Below are 25,158 nucleotides of genomic sequence, written 5' to 3'. Positions count from 1 at the left end.
GTCACACTCCCTTCTCAGAGACTATTATCCACTGTTTCTATAGGCATCATCTCTCCCTACTATACCTGCTATCCCACAGTCACACTCCCTTCTCAGAGACTATTATCCACTGTTACTATAGACACCATCTCTCCCTACTATACCTGCTATCCCACAGTCACACTCCCTTCCCAGAGACTATTATCCACTGTTACTATAGACACCATCTCTCCCTACTATACCTGCTATCCCACAGCCATAGTCTCTTCCACACTGTTTCCAAAAACATACAAACAGGTTAACTGGATCCTGGTGAAATTGTTATTAGTGTGTGAATGTGATAAGGGCCTTAGATTGTAAGCACCACTGGGACAGGTACTGATATAAATGCTGAATAATCTCTGTTGGATGCTGAGTATATTTGTCAGCACTACAGACATAGGATATTAAATAAAAAAGCAAACGAGTGTGCTGGGAAATATTAACAGAGGAGTATGCCCTGGGGCGGCGATGCTAAGAAGGAACAATGCGATATCAGGTTAAACAAACCAGGAACACAGTTGTTAATGATGTGTGGATCTGTCCCAATTTCCAGGTTTCTTTTCAATATTTACTCGGTTTGCAGGGTGTGACCGAAGAAAGATTTCAAGAAGTGTCAGTGAGTTGTGCCGGATTCCTGTATGCCACCCATCTCTCCGCAGCTGAGCAGAAACAAACACAAAAATTTTCCAAAATAATTTTATGGCAAAGTCTAGGCACTTGTGCAACATTCTCTTAAAGGAGCTGTATTGTGTTACCACCTTTTGCTAATGCCAAGAGCAGGACAGTCGCGGGAAGATCAGGAGTGCACGCAGTTTCAGCTCTAATGACCCGGGCCTCACCATGCTGGTGGAAATGTGATGACCACTTCCGGTGACCTGGTTTTCCCATGCTTTCCAACCATGCAAGAAGAAGTTATTTGGTGAACTGTGACTGGGCTAACATGAGAATTAACCCATTCTATTGCTAGGCTGTGACCATAAATATAGGTGTCCTTATGTACGAAAGATGTTAAGTTTTCCATTGGTGCCTCACTGCCCCCAAAAAGTGAATTACAGAGCCCATTGTGTTACCAAAAGTGCAGAGCCCATACTGTGTCCTCAGAACCCACAGCAAAACAGTAGGACCCAAAAGTAATTTCTATAAATCATAAGAACTCATTTACCAACTGAAAGGCAGGGTGCAAAACGCAAAAAACTTGGGCACAATCCTACCTTCCTCCCTTGATGAGCTGAAGGTCTATGTGCTTCGTTTTAGAGCACAGAGACATGGCTGCCCCCATGGATACAGTGATTTTAACAGGGTTGTATTTAGGTGGAAGACAGAGGAGGCACGTAGGCATCCAGGAACATCATAAATGACCTCTATAGACTTTCAGAGAAGTGTCACAGAGCTGAGGAACACAAGTATGACAGCTTATTTTTCTTCAGATCTTTGAAACCCAAAGAGTCTTTATAGAACTGCAGTGTTTTCTATTCCATAGACACAATGCAGTCAGAACCAGGGCCAACTTGTGGTCCTTCTCTCTTTACCTTCTCTATATCTTCTTGTGTCTGCTCCCTTCACCTAGTATTGGGAGAACAGTACAGGGTCACATGATGCTTAGGGCTTAAAATGCTATGATGGCCTCCTTGTACAGAGAACTAGCATATTAACTGTACACTGGAGCACATCACACTGCTGATTGGACAAAGCACTCTACACTGTGATTGGACAAAGGCACACCTTACTGTGGTTGGGCAGGAGCACATTACACTTTAATTGGATAGGAGCATACAACACTAGCATTAGACAGAGCAGAGCACATTGTAGACAGGAGACCCAACTATGAAGCTCCTGCAGTGACCTAGGCAAAGGTAAAAGAACCATTGTACTATCCTGGTGGGCCAACCGTCCACCATACTAATGGTTTGAACTTCTAATCCACTGCCTCACAAACAAGCAGCAGACAAGCAACATTTTATAATCATAGTTAATCTTTAAGGTTCTGATTCACTTTTATTCTGATAAGAGAGCAAATACATATCTCTCACCCCACCCTGAATGGTGTACTTATAAAACCACAGTCCCTGTAGGAGCAGGATCACCATGATATCAGTATTCAATGTTGGTTTATCATCTGGGTCCCCTAATTATATGCCATAAACCGAGCTCAGTGGAATCAATCAAGACTCATAAAGGTTTTATTTGAACCTTCTCTGAGTATGTGGCTATGATCTCATTGTGCAGGATATAAAGCCATTTAAACATTCTAATGATCTGATCAGGCCCAGATTTGTGGAAAGGCCACCAAGGCTCGGGCCTAGGCAGGATTTTAGGGAGCGGCATGAAGCCCAACCACACCTGCATTGGTTCAGAAGCTCTTGGACTGATCATGAGATACAATACATTTTGGAATTTCCCATGCCCCAATCCCCAGTACTCCCGACCTGATGATGAAATTGTGTGCATGTGCACAAATTAAGGGAAGATGCCTAGGGGTGCCCGCTATGTAAATCCGGCCCTGGCTCTGATTGGCTGCAGCTTGGTCTGACCTTGCAAATGTTCTCATGGTCTGATTGGCTACAGCTTGGTCAACCCTGTGAATGTTTTCATGCTCTCATTGGCTACCGATTAGTGTTGCACTGTGAATATTCTTATGCTCTTATTGGCTGCCAATTAGTCTAGTGCAGTGAATATTCTCATGTTCTGATTGGCTGCCAATTAGTCTAGCGCTGAGAATGTTCTCATGCTCTCATTGGCCGCCAATTAGTCTTGCACTGAGAATGTTCTCATGCTCTTATTGGCTGCCAATTAGTCTAGCACTGAGAATGTTCTTGTGTTCTGATTGGCTGCTGATTAGTCTAGCACAATGAATGTTCTCATGTTCTGATAAGCTGCCAATTAGGCTAGCGTAGTGAATGTTCTCATGTCCTGATTGGCTGACAATTAGTCTGGTGTTCAGAAGGTTCTCATGTTCTAATTGGCTACTGATTGGTCAAGCCAAGTCAATGTTCTCATGCTTGGTTACTGCATGGTTTAGGCCGTGTATACTCTAATATTTCATATATCTATATGGAGGTTCTTATGTTCTGATTAGACAAACCTTAACCTACCTACAAAGGTAGCTGCACCCATATAAGCTTGTTAGTGGCATCTAGTGTCCAGCACCAATTCGGTCTGCTCTGATGAATTGGGCACAACTGCAGGCATGGGTTAACTGGTGATAATTCTAGGGTTCCTCTAATCATGTCCTATATCTGTCATCTTGTGATGAAATAAGAGGGGTCCTGAACAAATGCTGGCCAGTGCAGAAGCTAATATGGCAGCTGCTATCCTAAACAAACAGAGAGCTTCTAGAGCTATTACTCAAGTATGGTAAAACATTCTGCAGAATAAATATAGTCTTATAGCTTGCACTATTGCGACTAATCTATTGCCAATAAACTGTCTGTAGCTTTCCTTCTCCTTTAAAGAAAATTTACAAAAAAGGAGCCTTTGGCAAGTTCATTTGTTGTAACTTTTCTGAATTTGGAAATTAGATTTCCAAAAGAGCTAATAAAAAGAGACTAGTGAGTACATTATACAGGTAAGGGACCTGTTATCCAGAATGCTCGGGACCTGGGGCTTTCCGGATAATGGATCTTTCCCTAATTTGGATCTCCATACCTTAAGTCTACTAGAAAATCATGTAAACGTTAAACACCCCCCAATAGGCTGCTTTTGCCTCCAATAAGGATTAATTATATCTTAGTTGAGATCAAGTACAAGCTCCTGTTTTATTATTACAGAGAAAAAGGAAATTATTTTTTAAAATCTGGATTATTTGGATAAAATGGAGTCTATGGGAGACAGCCTTTCCATGAGCTTTCTGGATAACGGGTTTCTGGATAACCGATCCCGTACCTGTGTGTATATATATACAGGCCCGGATTTGTGGAAAGGCCACCTAGGCCCGGGCCTAGGGCGGCTGGATTTTAGGGGGGCGGCATGCTGCCCAACCATACCAACATTGGTTCAAAAACACTGGGGATGTGCTGGAGATACAATCATTTTTTTAAATTTCCCATGCGCCAATCCCCATTGATGATGAAAATTTGCACGAATAAAGGGGAGGGGACAGGGTGACGAACAGCAGTGGGCCTATGGGTGCCCACTATGTAAATCCGGCCCTGTATATATATATATATATATAGATAGATACTGTATATATATATTATATATTATATATATATATATATATATATATATATATATATATATATATATATATATATATATATATATATTATATATATATATATATATATTATATATATATATATATTCCCGCAACTGTTAACAGGTTAATGCTCTAAAAAAAATATTTACCTGCGGTTGGAATAAAGACTCTTCTCATCTGCTCACTCAAATACATAAGCCAAACACGCAATCCTAAAGGGCAAATGTGACATGAATATTCATGATATTAGGACTGTTTGGTGATACACAAGGCTCATTCTTCCACAGAAGACTCGTGTTCCTGCTGTGCTGAATATGAAAAGTACACAAACACCTGTAACTGAACAAGATCACTAGAGCAATAGGCTGGAGGAGGTATGACCTGCACTTACGTTACACAAACCATGTGAGTACACAAAGAGTTTCCAGTACAGAAAATTACAATCATAGAGGAGGCTGCTCCACCCTTTGGTGTGGGAGGAATGCACCTGGTCTGTAAAGGCAACAGGTAAGGGACGGAGCAAAAGTGAAGGTTCAGAAGCTGCACAATTTCTGGGGACAGGCTGGGACGGCAGGAGACGGGTGCCCCAAAGGTAAGGGAATATACGCCTGTGTGAGATTAACTCAGTGGTTGGAACTTTACTTTATGAGTAGCTGTGCTGAAATAGGTGCAAATCTGGTGCCCATAAACGAAAATGCCCCCCAGTATTGTGGATACACTGATACCAGCAAAACTCTGCACCAGGTACGCTTCATTGGCTTCATTGGCTTCCCTGTGTAATGGACAATGTTGTACAGTATAGGAACCTATCAGAGTTAGATTGGGATGGTGCAGCTTAAATAATGAAAGCAAATGTCTGATGCACACACTATATATATATATATATATATATATATATATATATATATATATATATATATATATATATATATATATATATATATATATATATATATATATATATATATATATACACATATATACATATACAATACATAAATTCAGCATCAGGCGACGGCACTCCAAGGAAATTTAACAACACGGCAAAAATTTAAGCAATGGTGGAGGGTTAATAAATCCTTCGTTCGTCAGGGAAACGGGAAGACGAAGGTTCCAGTTAGGAACCGAAATGTAGGATTTATTAAACCTCCACCATTGCTTACATTTTTGTTGTGCTGTTAAATTTCCTTGGAGTGCCATCGCCTTTTAACGTTGTTAAAAGGCGCTTCTTAGTGAATCTGCGAAGTAACGCTCTTTCGCTCTGGCAAAACTTCTCCTGTCGTAAGAGTGCAAAGTAGCGCTAGAGTCTATCTCCTTCACTAGCAAACGTTAGTCACTTCAGCCTTTAGTGAATTTCTTCATTTTTAGTCATTTTTGAGGCGAAACTTGGCGGAAAACTTTGCTCATCATAATGGCCAGGCCTGGGTGCAGGCCCTGCCCAGACTCACCACCCCTCGACCCCCGGATGAACACTTGCTTGAATACCCCCTTCCCATTCCACCCTCAATATGCCTTTATGGCAACTCTGGAAGCCCCAAGGGGATGGGGATTTGGGTGAAATCACATCCTCGGTAGTTAATCACTGCATCAATGTCTTAGTTTCTCTCAACATCTCAGTCTCCTCTTTTACTCCATTGCCATTGTGACTTCCTTAGTGTATCATCTCAGAGTCCATAGTATCTTATCTAAGAGCTTCTAAACTCTTAGGGGTTAATTCACAGCCACAGTGTGGAAAGCACTATATAAATCTCCATTCACCAATAGTTTAATAATAATTCAGTGTTTTCACCCCAATGTGTGTTTATATGTCATAATGCCACTCATGATTGTAGGGATTGTGTCAGTCAATACCAAGATAACTCGTGTTCACTCAGTTCTTCAGGCACAAGACTGCTTCAACTATTGACACTGGCCGCATTGGGCACCCTGGAATTGCCACCACCTTTATGGAAGCGTCAGCTCCAGGATTCAACAGTGTCAATAGGCTCACTTGCTCTCGACTCATCAGACAGTACTTTTAATAAATAACATCAATACTCACAGTTCCGTCCATTTGTGAAGACTGCTCTGGAGGCAGCAATTAGAAATGAGCCCTTTAGGATCTCAACTAACCGAATCAATGCTTCATGTTCTTCATGTATCAGCCTCTATAAGCAGTCATTTATCCAGTGCAGCTCAGGGTGTAAACTGCAATATAATGGCCACTTTGCACCCGCACTGCATTTGGCAGCACTGTATTCATTAGGGGCAGATGAACTTGCACATCAGTGAGACGCACAATTTAGTGAGCGTCAGATTTTTTATCTGGTGCGAGGTGAAGAGTACAGCCAGACCCCAGATGCAACCAGTGTCGGACGGGGGGGGCCCAAAACCCAGCTGGCCTGCAGCCTAAGAGGCCCCCCACACCATCCCCCGGGCCCCCCAGGAACAAACTCCTTTGTGCCACCAATTACTCCCTCCCCGCGTGCATGCACTGTATGCGCTGCTGCAAGACTGTAAGAGGGAGCGCAGGAGCGAGGTGGGGCCCAAAAGAGCCAGGGCCCACCGGGTTTTTTCCCGGTGTCCCACTGGCCCAGTCCAAACCTGGATCCAACCACTCTTTTAATGAGCTCTAAGGGGGATGCTCTTGCACTTGCGATCAGGGTCTCAATAACCAAATAGTCTTATTGTCTTTAGTGTTATGGGAAACTTCATGTCTCAGTATTTCAGCACAGCACAGTATTTCTAAACACTTGGCAATTTTAAAACTGGGCAGTATCCCATAGCAACCAACTGGTGACTGGAGTATCATTGTTATCCACGGGTGCAGCAAATAACCCTGTGGCTTATTGCAGGTAACTTAACTACATTTGCACCTGATGGTTGGGAAACCACTCCAACCGTAGGAGTATTTTCCTTTGTCCAGGACCTTTCCAGCCTTTGTGTAGCTTATTATGGATTCTCTGCAAGGGAACAACTACATGTTTACTCCTAGAGGTGTGACTGCAGGTCAGGAGAGGATGGAATGTTTTTGCCTGGAATGTTCAATCACGCCAATATCACAGCTGCCCAATGCAGCAGCATCCTTGTTTCCTCTTGCTTTATGAGCCTTAGATCCTCTTGCCTTTTCATGTGACATCCGCATGCTTTCCCCACAATACACAGTCCTGGAGGTCTGATCTTGGCAGCAGGAGGCTTAGTATGTTGTGGGAACCTAATCTAGTCCTTGGGGCAACTGCTGAAGTCAGACGAAGGAGAATGTTGGGTGGGAAATTGTGCGTAAGTCACATGGAGAACCAAGGGGGCTGATAAATAAAGCTCCATGTTGCAGAATGCTCAGACAGCTGTAATGTTGCATAAGCATTTACTTTTTGTATGTTTTAGCTGGACCTTTTCTGAGCAACTTTGCACTAAGTTATCTATTTAAAAAAAGAAGAGCAGTTGCCTTTAGAATTCATCCATCTACAAAATACTAGTTGTAGTTGTTTATAAACTGTAGTGAATGATCTAATGCAGAAGGAATTCTAGGATTGCTCCTACAATTTTCATTAACATGGAATCCCTTTGAGACTGAATCTATGGGGACTTTTACCCATTGGGCTTTAAAAGGCACGGCCAAGCCAGTGTGCTGATCAGTTTCCTAACAACAGACCCATTTCACACTTATGAGCTAATGCTCAGGTTGGGTACAAGTTGGTCTAACTCTATGATTGTGCTGATTGTTCTGATTGATTAAAGTTTGGTCTAGCCATGTGAATTTTTTCTAATGCTCTTAATTGGCTATGGTTTATTGTAGTATGTATATGGACACGCATGCAATTTACCCTTACTGTGTAGTTTAATATTATTTTTCGTCTACAATTTGAGAACTGGAAAGAAACTACTGCAATTTGTCTAGGAATGTAGACTACTTTCTGCATAATTCTCCCATCACTCAGCAACTCTCCTTTGAAGGTTTTATGGGTGGACCCCTATGTCAGGTGAAGCTCCAGGTCTAGTTCTCAGCATTGGACTGGGCCAGAGGGACATCAGGAGACTAAGGCCTTTGTGGCCCAGAGCCAAACCCTGTCCAGGATAAATTTATGGCGGCAGTGGTGGGGCAGCAGGTGTATAGAGAGACGTTTCTGGTGTTGTAGTGGGGGGCCCCGGGCCCGACGCACTCCAGTAAAACATTGATCTTTACATTGATCTAGTTTTGAATAAACCGTGACTTTAGGTTGCTTCTAACACTTCAAAACTTGAAACTCCAAAAAGAGAGATTTCAGAAGGTGTCTCAATCCTAGTAAATCATCAAACTAAATGTTCAAACCTTTACCATAGAGAGTCTCCACTCTTTGAACATGCCTTGTTTCAGAGTTTAGCCTACCCATCTGATATATGGCTGAAAATAGGCTATATCAGGATATCAGTTGGGCAGGTTTAAAATTCCATCAGGGAGAGGACTGCATTGGCTTGTTGATTCTCACTCAACTGAATATATCCCCACCATTGTTATCCGATATCCCCATCTCAAGGTGGTCATAGAATAGATCAACTCATTTGGTGACCTCCAGATCTTTCAGTGTATGGCCAGCTTTAGTGTATGAGCAATGGTCCCAATTGTTTCCTACTGTATAACAACACCAGTCCCCTACATGGTTACAGTGAGTGAGTTTGATTTTGGGGCGGTGACTCTTGGTGCCAGGCAGATCTACCAGAACTCTATAAGATAGCGACGATAAAACTTCGGTCCTCCCAGATCAACTTTTCACAGGACAGATTTTCATGAGCTTATTTCATCACGAGAAGCAATGAAAAGGTACGGAAACATCATGCGTATGAATTCAGTTTTAATAATTATTTTCTGTATTTTTCATAAGGAATCATAATGAGTAGCTGGGCGATATTTTATATACATATATATATATATATATATATATATATATATGGGAGTACCGGCCTGGGATTCTTCCAGTGACTACCACAGAGCGATCGTCCTCCTTCTTCTTTCTTCAAATTTCCCAGGGCAGACGCATGCGCAGAACAACAAAACCCCTTTAGACTAGATGATTCTATTAATGAATAGATGATTTCTTGTACAAGCATAATATCCAAGGCTATTGTGATTTTAAGCTCCACAGTTAATAGTACAAGTATGGGACCTGTTATCCAGATTGCTCAGGACCTGGAGTTTTCTGGATCTTCATACCTTAAGGGTGGTGGCACCAGAGGCTACTGGGGGAGAAGCGTTCCGAGAGCCAACCCGCCAGCAATTTACATTCTAGCTGGCGGGAAGGCATTTAGGGTAGATAAGTCGCCCGAAGAAGAGGCGATTTGTCGCTGGGCGACTTATCTCCCCCCGTAGCCTCGTGTGCCACCACCCTAAGTCTGCTAAAAATCATTTAAACATTAAATATGCCCAATAGGAATTTTTTGACACCAATATTTATTCGTTATATCTTATTTAGGATGAAGTACAAGGTGCTATTTCATAATTACAGAGAAAAAGGAAATCATTTTTTAAAAATGTGAATAATTTTATAAAAATGGAGTCTATGGGAGATGGCCTTCCCGTAATCGGGAACTTTCTAGATTATAGAATTCTGAGTAACGGATCCCGTACCTGTATATATACTTACAGGTGAGAGTATAGACAGGTCTGTATAAGTATGTATATACTGTATGGGGGTTATTTATCAAGCTCCATATAGCCGAACCTCGAATAATTCATAGTTTTCGGGGCAAAAAAAAAAACGAGATTTAGTCCAATGGTCTAAAAACTCAGAATCCGAAACCCCGGCATCTAAAAGCTCTCGAGGTTCTGTATAAGTCAATGGGGAAGGTCCCAGTGTCTGCGCTGATGTCCGAATCTGATGATTTTGGGGATTCCGAGCACAAAACTCAGATAACTCAGAAAAAAACACAGTTTTTGCGGAAAACTCAGAACAATTTGGAGTTTTCGGGGAAAGTTCCAAAGTTTGCCCGACCTTTCTTTTTTCTGACTTTTTTCTTCATAAATAAGGTCCATTTGGGAATTCCGAGTTGCTCGAAGTTTGATATTATAAATACTGAGATAAATTCGGACCTTGATAAATAACCCCCTATATGTGCAATGGGTCTTATTTGGAGTAGGGGGTTGAACTTTGGTGTAACACCCTGCTATGGGCACCCAAAGATCTTCTACCAATGTCGGGTGATAATTCATAAAAAGCTCAAATAGAATTGGCAGAAAAGCAGGAAATAAAGCAAAATAAGCTTGAAAAGTGGTGGAAGATTCCCTATTTCTCAGTTTAATTCTGTTTTACATAGTAGGTTAGGTTGAAAAAAGACACACATCCATCAAGTTCAACCTTTTGACTTTTTTTTTTTAACCTGCCCAACTGCCAGTTGATCCAGAGGAAGGCAAAAAAAAAGGAATGTTTCCTTTCAAAGCTGAAACATGATGTTCTCATTAGGAGCAACAATAAAATAATAACTCTTGGTCCAATCAACAGTGGGCTGAAATCAATGCACAGCAAATGCCAAGGTTCGCGTTGTTCTGTAACTAATGTGTATAGAATGAAATCTTTTTATTTTTTCCCCATAGAGTGATCATCATGGGAAATTCGTTTAGTCATGAAGAAGGATCAGAAGATGAGGAGGTGCAAGTCCAAGAAAAGCAGGTACAGAGCTCTTTGAGTTCTATCAATATACAATCTTAAAGGGCAACTAAAAGCCCTTTAAGAACAAAAACACCCTTTTTTAAAAACATTTTTGTACCAGACCCCAATGTTGTTCATTAAATAAAAAAATTAATTTTTTTTAGGAACTCTTAGGGCAGAGACACACAGATTCGGGGAGATTAGTCTACCGGCGACAAATCTCCTCTTCTTCGGGGCAACTAATCTCCCCGAACTGCCTTCCCGCCAGCTAGAATGCAAATCGCCGGCGGGATTGCACTCGAATTGCTTCGTTTTCCAAAGCCTCACGAGGAATCTCCCCGAATCTGACCTTTTGTCTTTGCCCTTTTAAATTCTTTGCATATAATGCTTAAATCTTAATGAGTATAAGGAACTCTCATTTTTATACATAATGAATTTTATGTTTTTGGTGACCAAGGTTAAACCAGTTTATCAAGTTTAAATAAACATTCACATGAAATATCTAAACTGAATGCAAAAAAATTGCCGAAGTCTGATGTTTATGAGTCAGACTATGAAAATATCTGCATTCAGCTCCCTCATTCTTGCTTAAAGGCACAACATAATTTGGATGTCATCCATAGAGAATTAACATTCCTTTCTTGTACACTGTAACAATGCATACGTTTTCTAAACCAACAAAAATAACCTGCACTATAGGTTCATACGATGCAGAATTAGCCACAAATTGTGTGCATCTTAACCAAAATTAGGGGTAGATTTGGGGTGAGTGCTTATTTGTGCCCTGGGTACCCCTGGAACTATAGCAGGGTGACCCCAATGTTTCTATATATCTGTAACCTTGTTATGAGCTAAGGGGGCCCAGTCTGAAGGCCAGTTAGGGGGAGATTTGGGGTGAGTGTTTATTTGTACCCTGGGTACCCCTGGAACTATAGCAGGGTGACTGTTACCCCAATGTTTCTATATATCTGTAACCTTGTTATGAGCTAAGGGGGCCCAGCCTGAAGGTCAGTTAGGGTGAGATTTGGGGTGAGTGCTTATTTGTGCCCTGGGTACCCCTGGAACTATAGCAGGGTGATTGTTACCCCAATGTTTCTATATATCTGTAACCTTGTTATGAGCTAAGGGGGCCCAGCCTGAAGGTCAGTTAGGGTGAGATTTGGGGTGAGTGCTTATTTGTGCCCTGGGTACCCCTGGAACTAGGTAGATGTATTATCGAATGTCACAGCATTATTTAAATTCCATATTTCAATAAAATCTCAACAGCTTTGATAAAATTATTGACAAGGAGTGAAATATAAATTATTCCTTCTCTATTTTTGCCTAAATGGTATTCTACCCATCCCAGAAAATAATACATTTTTGACCAAATATTATTGAACTAATATACGAAAGTTTTCTATAAATTGATTCAAGTGATATCAGTTGTACGTGAATGAAATGTTTCTTAAAATTGGGAAAATTAAATAAAAACCTATATCTTCAAACTTTAACCTTCATTCTAACTTTGATTCTGTATAAATAGTGCCCTAAAGTCCATATAAGCCAACAAAATGTTCATTTTTTTTCTCTTCTCTATTGTAGTTTGCAGTTCAGAATGGATCAGTCCCCCTACAGAATGCTACACTAGTCAAAGTCATACCAAGCACTGACCAAGGTAATTTCTTCAGAACCACAGATCACATTTTAGAAGAAGAAATCATGTTTCTATAAATTATTATTTCAGTATTGTTATTATTGTTGCATAAAAGACCAATGAGAGGGGCAGTAGGGTGATGAGCCCAAACTGCCTTGCATTGATGGTTGGGGGAACAAGGCAGGAATCAGCCCCAATTGCTACAGGTATTGCCAATTTAAATTCTGTTATTGATATCTGGGAATTTCCATGCTTTTCATAACGTTGTACGAATATCCATGGGACAGTACATTGTCGGAGTCTCTGATGTGGCACTTATTGACCTCCCCCCGCCTTTGGCTGCTGGCACTTTGCTGCCATCGGCTGTTTCTCCCTTTCGTTCATGACATGGGCAGGACCAACTCTCTCTTTTTTATTTTTAAATATGTCAACATTCTTGTGTATATTCAGGGTGTGAGCTTCAACCCAGGCTTCCAGAAACGTTAACAACGTATCCATTCCAAAATAAATATGTCATAATAATGAGTAAACTGTAAAGTGCTGTATAGGCATGTTGCACATGCTGCCAGGCATTATATATATATATTCATTTCTGGATATCTACATTTTATATTTTCAAGTCCAAAAATATTTTGGACTTGATATAAATTGTTCCTTCTGCTGCTCCTTCTGACTAATCTTTGTAGTCAGTAGTCACAATTCCTCCAGCCAAAACCCCAATTACAATAATGCTTTGTATGTTTTGTGATTCACAGATAGGGTTGGACTGGGCCGTCGGGACACCGGGAAAAAACCCGGTGGGCCCTGGCTCTTTTGGACCTGCCGGCCCAGACCCGCTCTCTGGACTCCTTCTCCTTACCTCCCTCCCTGAACCCGGTCGCATCCATAACACACACCTGCATGCACAGGCTCGGTGGGCCCTGGGCACCCTAGATCTTAGAAGAAGGGAAAAAACATACATGAAAGTTGGGTCTTGGCTGGTGGAGAGTTGTTTTCATGAACATGTTTATTTCACGTGATGCCCATAGGGGGCGTATCCCTGCATTGTATAAACTAAGAGCAAGAATTGTATACCCGTTTCATCAGATGAAGGGAGATGCTTCCCCAAATCTTTGATTTGATTGGTCAGACGCAGTAAAGATGGCCATAGACATCAGAATGGGTTTGTTTAATGGACATGCAGACCTCTGTTGAGCCCATGCGCCAATGATGCGTTCTCACTGGAATTCCGAAAGGCTAAACTGATTGGCAATATTGGCTCCTAACTGCTCTAGAGTAAAATTCATATTTCTTTTGTGACCTCTCTCTCTCATGTGTTGAGCAGTCAATCAACATGTTCCTTTGCTGAGTTTTGTAGTTTAAAAACACATCTGTTGAACTACAAGTGATACAAAGATTGTACTGATATGTAGGCAGATTATATGGGGCTTTATGCCACAGTTGTGAGACACTACATAGAAGCTGTAATTCCCAACAGTCTCTAACCTAAACTGAGCAATAAGCATCTCACCATTGATCCTGATTTGGCCAACAGAGGGAGTTCAGTAATTGAGTGAGGTTGCTCATAATGGTTAGTCTTTATCATAAGAATAAGCACAAGCAGAATAACCAGCACTTACAGACTAATAGAGCGAATATAAAGAGTCTTATAAATGGGATATGTTTTCCTTTCTGCCCAGCTGACTTGCAAGGTGTTAACAGCAAATACTGTGAGTTATTTAAACCATGTGGACTTTAAGCCATAACATACAATGAATAAACAAATAGTTGGTACGGCTCCTTTCACTGCCTACGCCCTGCTGCCTAGATGTGCAGATACCTCTATTAGTGTTTGGGAACTGGGTGGCTGGTCTGATACCAGCTGTTGTATCTACTCCATGTGACTCACCGTGGACAGATACATGGACAGCTTGGGCTAAATTCCAAAATTGCCTGGGAGTACATAAAATGAAAACAGATAATTACACCAATGTGTCCCATAACCTACTGGTATATACATATATCCATCTCACTCTAGATACAATTCGGATATATTTAGATGGGAACTAAAACTGATTCCTGAATAGACCAGAAGGAAAGGGTAGATAGAAAGTTAGGAAGAATAACTATGTTTGAGGGGCTTGCACCATGGAATAAATGAGGCAGTCCATCTTCCCATCATGCTAAGGGACAGGCATTCAATGCTGGTTAGAAGCTGCTGGACAGTCATGGCAAATGAAGGGACCCCATGGTAGGATTGAGAAAGGTCCAGTTGGCCAACATTTTGGCTCCAATGACTAGAAGAAGAGACGTCAGTGATTTTGAAAGGTGTAGAGTTTTTGGGGCAGGAGATGAAGTGAGGAAGATGCTCAACTAGCTGATGTATCATAAGGAATAGTGTCTGAGGAAAAGGCATCAGCAACTTGTAGCAACTGTGGGGGGTGAGGTCCATGCAGAAAAAGACAACAGGTCCGCGGCACTCAACTCATTATCAATATATAAGGACATTGAGATATTTTGTGATGCCTTCCCCCTTTAAACAAAACAGGCATTGTTTCTCCATACCCCTCTCCTGTGAAAACAGACGTGCAACTCTGATTAAGTTGTATAAATGACCATCTAGGAAGTGAGCAGGCAGTCACACCATGTAAAGGTTTTTTTTTTCTTTTTGTACTAGTTAAACCCAGAAAGTGTACCAAAATCAGCAGCCCCAGCTAAAACATAACTCATACCAGACTGGTGCAGATTCCAACATATATAAGCATTAGATGGTTGTTAATGACCTTCATTACTTTAACTCAGCTCTTCTTTCTGTTGGATGGTTCCTGCCATACCTGTAGTTTGGATGAGGATTATAACCACTGATCTGTTTAATTATTTGGCCTGATTAACACATTTTCCACCCCTGTATAAATAGCAAACACTTAACCATAGGGGTAAAATCTATAAGGATACCCATGGATAAAGATCTAATTCATTTTCATGGAGATACTAGTCACCTGCACTTTGTGCAATGTCAATGGCCACCACTGAAACATTACATTAAGGCAAATTCCAGTATTTAACATTGTGTCTCCTCCCGTCTAACCTCACAGGTTTCATAGCTAAAATATTAAAGTCAAACAGGTGTGTCTGGTCTCATGCCAATTCCAGTGCTCACAAAGGCCTGAAGAAAAGTAACCAAGTGCCAAGTTTATAGTGCTTGAAACAGGATAATTTGTCCACTCAATCCACTCTAAACAAGGTGAAGTCAAACTCAGGTTTGGGCACTCAGATGTGTTTTTACCTGCAAGAGATGGCTGGGGTCAACCAGTTTATTGCGCAGAACAGTTAAAATACGAAAAAGGTCATCGATATATTTTCATTGCTTGGCTTAATACTATTTGAAGTTTTTGAAATTAGCACAATACAGGTAAAGGCAAACCGTCCCTGTATTTTTTGGGGGGTGCAACTTTCTAACTCGTATTTAAAGGGGACTTCGATTATCAATTAAAAAAAAAAAGCACCTAACCCATAACAGATAATTCATAATTATTATGGCTAGCTTTTGTTATGTTACATACTTATGGATTTTTGTGACAATGCAACACTTGTGCTTGCCCAATACACTCATGGTCCCTGTATGTGTAAACCTTTATTTTTCACTTTTATCTGTTTTAGTTGATGGCAAAAAAGTGACACAGCAGAAAAGCATCATCTCATCTACTCAAAAAACGATTGTATTTAGTCCAATTTCTAATGGGGAAATTGACTCCAAACCACCTGCACCAACGGCTCAATCAAAGTTTAGACTCTCTATTTCCCGGCCACCCTCAGGCCGTACTATATTCCAAGTCAATGGTCTAGAAGGAGAGAAGGTAAAGACCGCAGTTCCCTCAGAAGAACCACTTATTACTGAAAATCAAAACGGCACACCTGTTGTACTGGAAACATCAGTGACAAATGCAAGCAACGCTGGGATCCAAAATCAGCCACCTCCCTCTGCAATTGCCATAAGTGCAGCAACACCACCCTCTGTAGCTGCTACTAATGAGCCACCACTGGCCGCATCCTTGTCCAATGAATTGGAGACACCTACCAAACCCAAAGAAATAAGCTTTTTCGAGAGGATATTTATGCCAGAAAAGAAAGTGCAAATTGAAGAGCCTCAACAACCTCAACTGGAGGAAAATGAGGAGGCAGGGATCATGGTGGAACAGAATGCTGGATTACAGAGTATGCCACTGACCAGTAATGCTCAAGCTCAGGTTAGTCTATTGTTCTAAGACTATGATTATTTTTATACATTGTTTGGAACAGTCTTTTCTCAAAATCTGAGCCTATCCTCCCTTGCACTGGATAAGGCCAAAGGAACTTATTTCTCTTTCTTCTTCACTTTAAAGGCAGATATTATATTAGAAAGAAAAGTCCAAAAGATTTTACTCACTTCAGAGGTTAGACTAGCAATGGGCAAGGGTAAAGGCGAGGCAAGTTGTTAGTCGAGTTTGGGCAACAGGTCAGTGCAGTCGTTGTAGGCCATGGCATCATCATTTCCATGTTTCTCATTGACTGAAGTGTGTCTGTCTAAATATGTTTTGTACTAGGGCAATCAGATCTAGTTACCACCAGCTGCACTTAAGACCGGCAGTAGAGAAGATATCTAGAGTAGATAAATCCTTTGTTTTTGATTCATATGGATGGAAGAACGCAATATTTGGTGGAGTAGACATGAGAGTGTCCCAGCTCCACACTCCCTACTGAGTGCAAGTGCTTAAATTCCTACTGCCGCTGTTTGCTGGGCTCCATGGCTCACTTTCCAACCGTGGATCAACCTCCTGCAAATTGTCCGCACATATTATCACCCGGGAACATCAAAGTATATATTTTTTGTTAGGTTTGTTATGTTAGAACTAAGCAAGTCTTCGTACCAGAGACCCATCATACATTTTCCTCAGTTCTGTGATGATTTTATTGGCACTTTGGCTGCAAATGTCTCCAGGATATGGAATTATATTGCCACTTAAATGTGTCGTAAACTCATTTTTCTGTTCTGCTCAGTCTGTGCTAGAGGCAACAGATGCTCGATATGACGTCAGTGATGCACCAGGCACATTTTTCGGGCGAGTCATGAGCTGAATTCTACATGGGATCATGCGACTGTGCTGTTAGAATTTCACATTTAGTAAATTAATCTCATTATTTTTCTGGTATCTTTAACGCTTGGGGTGTGCCTCTAGAATTCAATTTTAAATCTAAAATTCAATTTGCTCTTAAAAGGATTCTGTCATGATTTTTATGATGTCGTTTTTATTTCTAAATTACACTGTTTACACTGCAAATAATTCACTCTCCGATATAAAATCCAGCAAGTGTATTTTTTTAAAGTTGTAATATTGTTGTGTAGGTGCATTTCAGTTAATTTTGCCTGGTCATGTGCTTTCAGAAAGAGCCAGCAATTTAGAACGGAACTGCTTTCTGGCAGGCTGTTGTTTCTCCTACTCAATGTAACTGAATGTGTCGCAGTGGGACCTGGATTTTACTATTGAGTGCTTTTCTTAGATCTACCAGGCAGCTGTTATCTTGTGTTAGGGAGCTGCTATCTGGTTACCTTCCCATTGTTCTGTTGTTAGGCTGCTGGGGGAAAAACGGAGGGGGTGATATCATACCAACTTGCTGTACAGCAGTGACTGAAGTTTATCAGAGCACAAGTCACATGACTCGGGGCAGCTGGGAAACTGACAATAATATGTCTAGCCCCATGTCAGATTTCAAAATTAAATTTAAAAAAATCTGTTTGCTCTTTTGAGAAACGGATTTCAGTGCAGAATTCTGCTGGATCAGCACTATTAACTGATGTGTTTTAAAAAAAAAAAAATTTCCCATGACAGTATCTTTTTAATGAAAATTTTAACAACAGAAATGCTGTTCTACATCATGTTCTGTAGATCTGATCCATAAGAGATGGATTTAGGGTGTCCAAATAGACAACCTCCCCTGGCCCTAAATAGAGTGGGGCCACACTTTATCGCAGGTGTAGGTTGGAAGGATGTGGGATAGACAGTAGGGCAAGACTTAAGCAGTGAGATGGAAATAGTAGGGCAAGATAGATACGGTAGGACAAGATGGAGATGGTTGTGCAAGATGGAAACAGAAGTGGAAGATAGATAGTTGGGCAAGGTGTTGACAGTAGGACATGATGGAGACAGTAGGACAACTGCTCCCTTGAAGTTTTGGGGTCACAGGTTCAATTGCAGCATGTGCACCATTTGGAGTTTATATTCTATATCAATTTGTGTGGGTTTCCTCCATGTATACTTGTTCCCCCCCCCCACACACACACATACAGGCAGGTTAATTGGCCCCTGATAAAAAGCAGCAGCAGAAATCCAGGAACCGGTCATTTAGCAGAAATATAGTTCACAAGAAAGCTCTTTAGTGCCCTCCATAGGGAGGCTTCAGAACTGAAAATCGGATATTCACCAAAAAATTGGAAGCCGCAATTCAATAATAAATTCAAAGAGGCAATATAGTCAGTCAGCAGTATATATAGAATAATGGGGGCCTCTGGGTCCAGTGTTATTATATATATTATATATACCAGTTGGTTATCCCTAAATCTTTCATTTGGAATATGAAAATGTTAAATTTCAACCAGATACTTTTTTAATTGCAAAATGCTAATTATTTTCTCACTTCATTTCAAGTGGATATGAGAGCAGAGCAGACAGTAACCCTTCCAACACTTTCCTCTTGTCTCTATCCTTATATATTAGGTACCTATCTAGTGCTACCAATCCCTATTTCTGTAGGGAAATGAGAGAGCAGACAGTAACCCTTCCAACACTTTCCTCTTGTCTCTATCCTTATATATTAGGCACCTATCTAGCGCTACCAATCCCTATTTCTGTAGGGAAATGAGAGAGAGCAGACAGTAACCCTTCCAACACTTTCCTCTTGTCTCTCTCCTTATATATTAGGTACCTATCTAGTGTTACCAATCCCTATTTCTGTAGGGAAATGAGAGCAGAGCAGACAGTAACGCTTATCCTTACTTCTTGCTAATCTCTAGAAAGCAATATATTTGCTATTTCCGTGTTACAAAGCAACTCATGGTCTACAAAAACTATGGAATACCAAATTATAAAATGCAATCTAATGTATTCGTTTTTAAATTAATTGCAGATCTCCAGTGAAAAATATCACATATAAACTGAAAACAATACCCCGGATTTACAGCTGTTTAACTTGTTTTCAGATTATACCAAGAAATTAGTAGGATCCAACTTGTTCTGTCAGAGAATTTTCTATCTTAACTGCTCCGTGTTTGTTCTATTTGATTTGGAGTAAAACGATACGAAGGGAAGTGACAATACACAAAGCGACAATTCATCCCGACACAAAAGCATTTATTTTTTTTTTTTCTTCAGAATTCTGTGCCTTTGTTTTTTTACAATGAATAGTGATCCAGTGATTACCCTCCCCCCCCCCCCATTTTTGTGTTAACTAGTAAAGCTTCACTTAAACTTATATTTATGATTTGGACATTGGGTTGCTGCATTCTGACACAACAGGATAAATACAGTGGAAATGTCATGCATAATTCCCCACAACACACAGTGGGATAAATACAGTGCAAATTCTATGTATAATACACCAGAACACACAGCAGGATAAATATAGTGCCAACTTCATGTATAAGGTCTCGTTCTCAGCCTCAAAACTATAGGCCAGTTAGTCTGACGTCAGTGGTAGGAAATCTTTTCGAAGGGTTAATAAAGGATAAGATGCTGGACTTCATATCAAATCATAATATTATGAGTGTGTGCCAGCATGGTTTTATGTGTAATAGATGTTGCCAGACTAACTTAATTTCTTTTTATGAGAAGGTAATTAGAGACCTCGATTCTGGGATGGCAGTGGATGTGATTTACTTAGACTTTGCTAAAGCATTTGATACAGTGCCACACAAAAGGTTACTGGTTAAATTAAGGAATGTTGGCCTGGAACATAGTATTTGTACCTTGATAGAGAACTGGCTAAAAGATAGACTACAAAGAGTGGTGGTAAATGGAACATTTTCTAATTGGACCAGTGTTGTTAGTGGAGTACCGCAGGGCTCTGTACTAGGTCCCTTGCTTTTCAACTTGTTTATTAATGACCTGGAGGTGGCCATTGAAAGTACTGTTTCTATTCTTGCAGATGATACTAAATTGTGCAGAACTATAGGTTCCATGCAGGATGCTGCCACTTTGCAAAGTGATCTGTCTAAACTGGAAAACTGGGCAGCAAACTGGAAAATGAGGTTCAATGTTGATAAATGCAGGTTATGCACTTTGGCAAAAATAATATAAATGCAAGTTATACACTAAATGGCGATGTGTTGGGAGTTTCCTTAAATGAGAAGGATTTAGGGGTCTTTGTAGATAACACGTTGTCTAATTCTGGGCAGTGTCATTCTGTGGCTACTAAAGCAAATAAAGTTCTGTCTTGTATAAAAAAGGCATTAACTCGAGGGATGAAAACATAATTATGTCTCTTTATAGGTCCCTGGTGAGGCCTCATCTGGAGTATGGGGGCAGTTTTGGACTCCAGTCCTTAAGAGGGATATAAATGAGCTGGAGAGAAGACTTAGAGGGATGGAAGACTTAAATTATGAGGGTAGACTGTCAAGGTTGGGGTTATTTTCTCTGGAAAAAAGGCGCTTGCGAGGGGACATGATTACACTTTACAAGTACATTAGAGGACATTATAGACAAATAGCAGGGGACCTTTTTACCCATAAAGTGTATCACTGTACCAGAGGCCTCCCCTTCAGACTAGAAGAAAAGAACTTTCATTTGAAGCAACGTAGGGGGTTCTTCACAGTCAGGACAGTGAGGTTGGGGAATGCACTGCCGGGTGATGTTGTGATGCTGATTCAGTTAATGACTATAAGAGGGACTTGGATGATTTCTTAGACAGACATAATATCAAAGGCTATTGTGATACTAAACTCTATAGTTAGTACAGATATGGGTATATAGAATTTAATTAAAAGTAGGGAGGGGTGTGTGTATGGATGCTGGGTTTTCATTTGGAGGGGTTGAACTTGATGGACTTTGTCTTTTTTTAACCCAATTTAACTATTTAACTATGTAACTATGTAACTATATAATACCCCAGAACACACAACAGGATAAATACAGTGGCAATTCCATGTGTAATACACCAGAACAAATAGGATAAATACAGGGACAATCTAATATACTGTATAATAGCGCTGTTCTATGTGTTGTAGGAGATTTATTAATGTTGATGTGGGCAGCGCTTAGCCTTCCAAGCCTTCATTAAAAACCACCCATGCTTAAACCAAACCCAGTCTACTGAAAAGTGGGCGGAGTTAGAAGTGTGGATAGCCACTCATATTGTGCAATGACCTTACATGCCCTAATTTTTTAATCAGAGATACTGAGAGCTATGCTCTGGGGACATTTAAATAAATATATGCCTTCATTCGTTATCAAGCTTTGCCTTATCCCTTTAAACCTAAGAACATATTAAATCAGCTTGGTTAAGTTGCAGTATATTTCAACCTGAAAGAAAAACAGGTAAGGATTATGCAGTATGAATATAAATTAAATGTTAATATGTAGCACTGCACCCCTGTGTAAACAACTTTTTCTTTTGATATGTGTCCATATGGGTTTCCCTCAGTAGCCGTGTTAGAGCGATACTGCGCCACCAGTAAGAGGAGCTCAGTTGGGCAGTTTTAGGATGTTGCCACTTCACAGGCGAATGCTCCTCTAAATACTCTTGACAAGCAGCTTTGTACATATTGGCTTTGGTCCAGATTTACTCTTGTAATGTTCCCCATTGTTAGGAAACACCCTTGCACTCTAAGAAGAGCCAGGACACTGCAGTAGATTTGCTTTATTCATGCAGGTGGGGGCAGGGTCGGCTTGGGGGGGCCCGAGGCCCACTGGGATTGCTGTCCAGTGCCCCTCCGAACCCCCTCAGCGCAAAAGAGCCGGGGGCCCACCGGCCCAGTCCAGCCCTGGATGGGAACTGCCATATTGATTCCCTTAGACAGTACAGTATGAAGGTAGAGCTTATTGTGTGCCCAGAACATTCCTTCTCTGTATATTTGTATTTATACATATGGGAAGGAGGTGCCATATTGTTTCCCTTAGACAGTACAGTATGAGGGTATAGCTTATTGTGTGCCCAGAACATTCCTTCTCTGTATATTTGTATTTATACATATGGGAAGGAGGTGCCATATTGATTCCCTTAGACCGTACAGTATGAGTGTATAGCTTATTGTGTGCCCAGAACATTCCTTCTCTGTATATTTGTATTTATACATATGGGAAGGAGGTGCCATATTGATTCCCTTAGACCGTACAGTATGAGTGTATAGCTTATTGTGTGCCCAGAACATTCCTTCTCTGTATATTTGTATTTATACATATGGGAAGGAGGTGCCATATTGTTTCCCTTAGACAGTACAGTATGAGGGTATAGCTTATTGTGTGCCCAGAACATTCCTTCTCTGTATATTTGTATTTATACATACGGGAAGGAGGTGCCATATTGTTTCCCTTAGACAGTACAGTATGAATGTATAGCTTATTGTGTGCCCAGAACATTCCTACTCTGTATATTTGAACAATACCATTCATTGCCACCACTTTTGGTTGGGAATCCCGTAATGTGACTGCCCTTATATTAAAGAAACCCTTCCTATACTGATAATGATACCCTTATTTCTCCATTCTTAAACAGAGTCCTCTTCTAACCTGCACATGTTAACCTCCCAATGGTTCTGTGACCAGTGTAGTCATACTCAGAGTGATTTATACAGCAGAATTGTAGTGCTCCCAATCCAGAGAATAAATCATTCCATCCTACAGACCTGTACAGAGCTGGGTGCATTCTTCCTTGGAGAGACTGGCATATGTGGCATTTCTGCATTTTAATACCCAGTGACGTGTCCCTCCCGAGGGAGCGCGTTCAGTATAAACAGAATATTTCCTTCTAATGCTCTATCACTGGCCCTATTGTTGGACCATAAATGAATTGCAATGTATGGGCACTTGAAGTGAGAGGTGGATTTTGTTAGTGGAATAACAATCTCTGTTGTATATAGGGTTATGGGCCGACACCATCCCAGAGCAGCCCTGGAATTCACAGAGGATCAGTAAATGTTTAAGGAACAGTTGTTCTAAAATGAAAGATGTGATTATAGTTCCTCTAACGTACATGCAGGGCAGCCATCAGGGGGGGACAGGGGGGAGAGTTGTAGGGGGCCCCGAGGGTAAGGGGGGCCCTGGCCACGCCACACTTACTTGATTAGCCGGGCCCCCCATCTTTCTGAGAGCTGCTTACTTCGGGAAGGCATGGACGTTTAAGGGACCCTGTCCACCGATTTTCTTATAATGTGGGGGGGGGGGCCCTGGCCACCAATTTTTTTTTCTCATGTGGGTCCTAGCCACCAATATTTTTTAATGGGGGGGCACTGGCCACAAATTTTTTTTATGGGGGGCCCTGACCACCAATATCTTTTTCATTTTTTATTAACATGTGGGAACCCTAGCCACCAATATTTTTTTACTGTGTGGTGGGGAGGGCGGACCTGTAGGTGGGGCTTGCGGTGGGCGCAGCCCAGGAAATGTTGTCGTACGGGGCCCTGCGATTTCTGATGGCGGTCCTGCGTACATGTAATGGCTTCTAGGAGCTCGGATGGTGGAATATATTATCTGTGCTTTATTAAACAGTCAAATCCTATCTGATCCCCATTGTAAGCAGCAGTCATGTCTTGCTTTATGGCAGCTGAGATTCTAGCTATCTGTATAACAGAGCATTCTGTCCCAGTGGCTGCACAGATAATATCTGATCCCCTTTGTAAACAGCAGTCCTGTCCTGCTTTATGGCTGAGATTCTAGCTATCTGTATAACAGAACATTCTGTCCCAGTGACTGCACAGATCCTATCTGATCCCCATTGTAAGCAGCAGCCCTGCCCTGCTTTATGGCTGAGATTCTAGCTATCTGTATAACAGAGCATTCTGTCCCAGTGGCTGCACAGATCTTCTCTGATCACCATTTTAAGCAGCAGTCCTGTCCTGCTTTATGGCTGAGATTCTAGCTATCTGTATAACAGAGCATTCTGTCCCAGTGGCTGCACAGAAAATATCTGATCCCCTTTGTAAACAGCAGTCCTGTCCTGCTTTATGGCAGCTGAGATTCTAGCTATCTGTATAACAGAGCATTCTGTCCCAGTGGCTGCACAGATCCTATCTGATCCCCATTGTAAGCAGCAGTCCTGTCCTGCTTTATGGCTGAGATTCTAGCTATCTGTATAACAGAGCATTCTGTCCCAGTGGCTGCACAGATCCTATCTGATCCCCATTGTAAGCAGCAGTCCTGTCCTGCTTTATGGCTGAGATTCTAGCTATCTGTATAACAGAGCATTCTGTCCCAGTGGCTGCACAGATAATATCTGATCCCCTTTGTAAACAGTAGTCCTGTCCTGCTTTATGGCTGAGATTCTAGCTATCTGTATAACAGAACATTCTGTCCCAGTGGCTGCACAGATCCTATCTGATCCCCATTGTAAGCAGCAGCCCTGCCCTGCTTTATGGCTGAGATTCTAGCTATCTGTATAACAGATTCTGTCCCAGTGGCTGCACAGATCCTATCTGATCCCCATTGTAAGCAGCAGCCCTGCCCTGCTTTATGGCTGAGATTCTAGCTATCTGTATAACA

The 25,158-nt window shown here is 41.2% G+C and overlaps 1 protein-coding gene across 12 annotated transcripts in view; it reads left to right on the top strand.

The window, feature by feature from the left end:
* The first annotated feature begins 4,551 nt into the window (after positions 1-4,551).
* Positions 4,552-25,158, top strand: part of LOC108700905 (breast carcinoma-amplified sequence 1 homolog) — a 59,709-nt gene continuing 39,102 nt past the window's right edge. For 4 of the 12 annotated variants that reach the window (XM_041576008.1, XM_041576011.1, XM_041576010.1 and 1 more), the window contains exons 1-4: positions 4,556-4,624; positions 10,764-10,839; positions 12,403-12,475; positions 16,094-16,680. In XM_041576008.1, the coding sequence (XP_041431942.1) occupies positions 4,596-4,624; positions 10,764-10,839; positions 12,403-12,475; positions 16,094-16,680 (765 nt within the window). In that variant the 5' untranslated portion in view covers positions 4,556-4,595. The other 8 variants (XM_041576007.1, XM_041576002.1, XM_041576012.1 and 5 more) reach the window with 7 other exon arrangements.

This window comes from Xenopus laevis, chromosome 9_10L (genome assembly GCF_017654675.1).
Source record: "Xenopus laevis strain J_2021 chromosome 9_10L, Xenopus_laevis_v10.1, whole genome shotgun sequence".
Taxonomy (NCBI): Eukaryota; Metazoa; Chordata; class Amphibia; order Anura; family Pipidae; genus Xenopus; species Xenopus laevis.
Note: the sequence above shows the minus strand (reverse complement) of the source record. Positions and strands in the feature narration are given on the sequence as shown.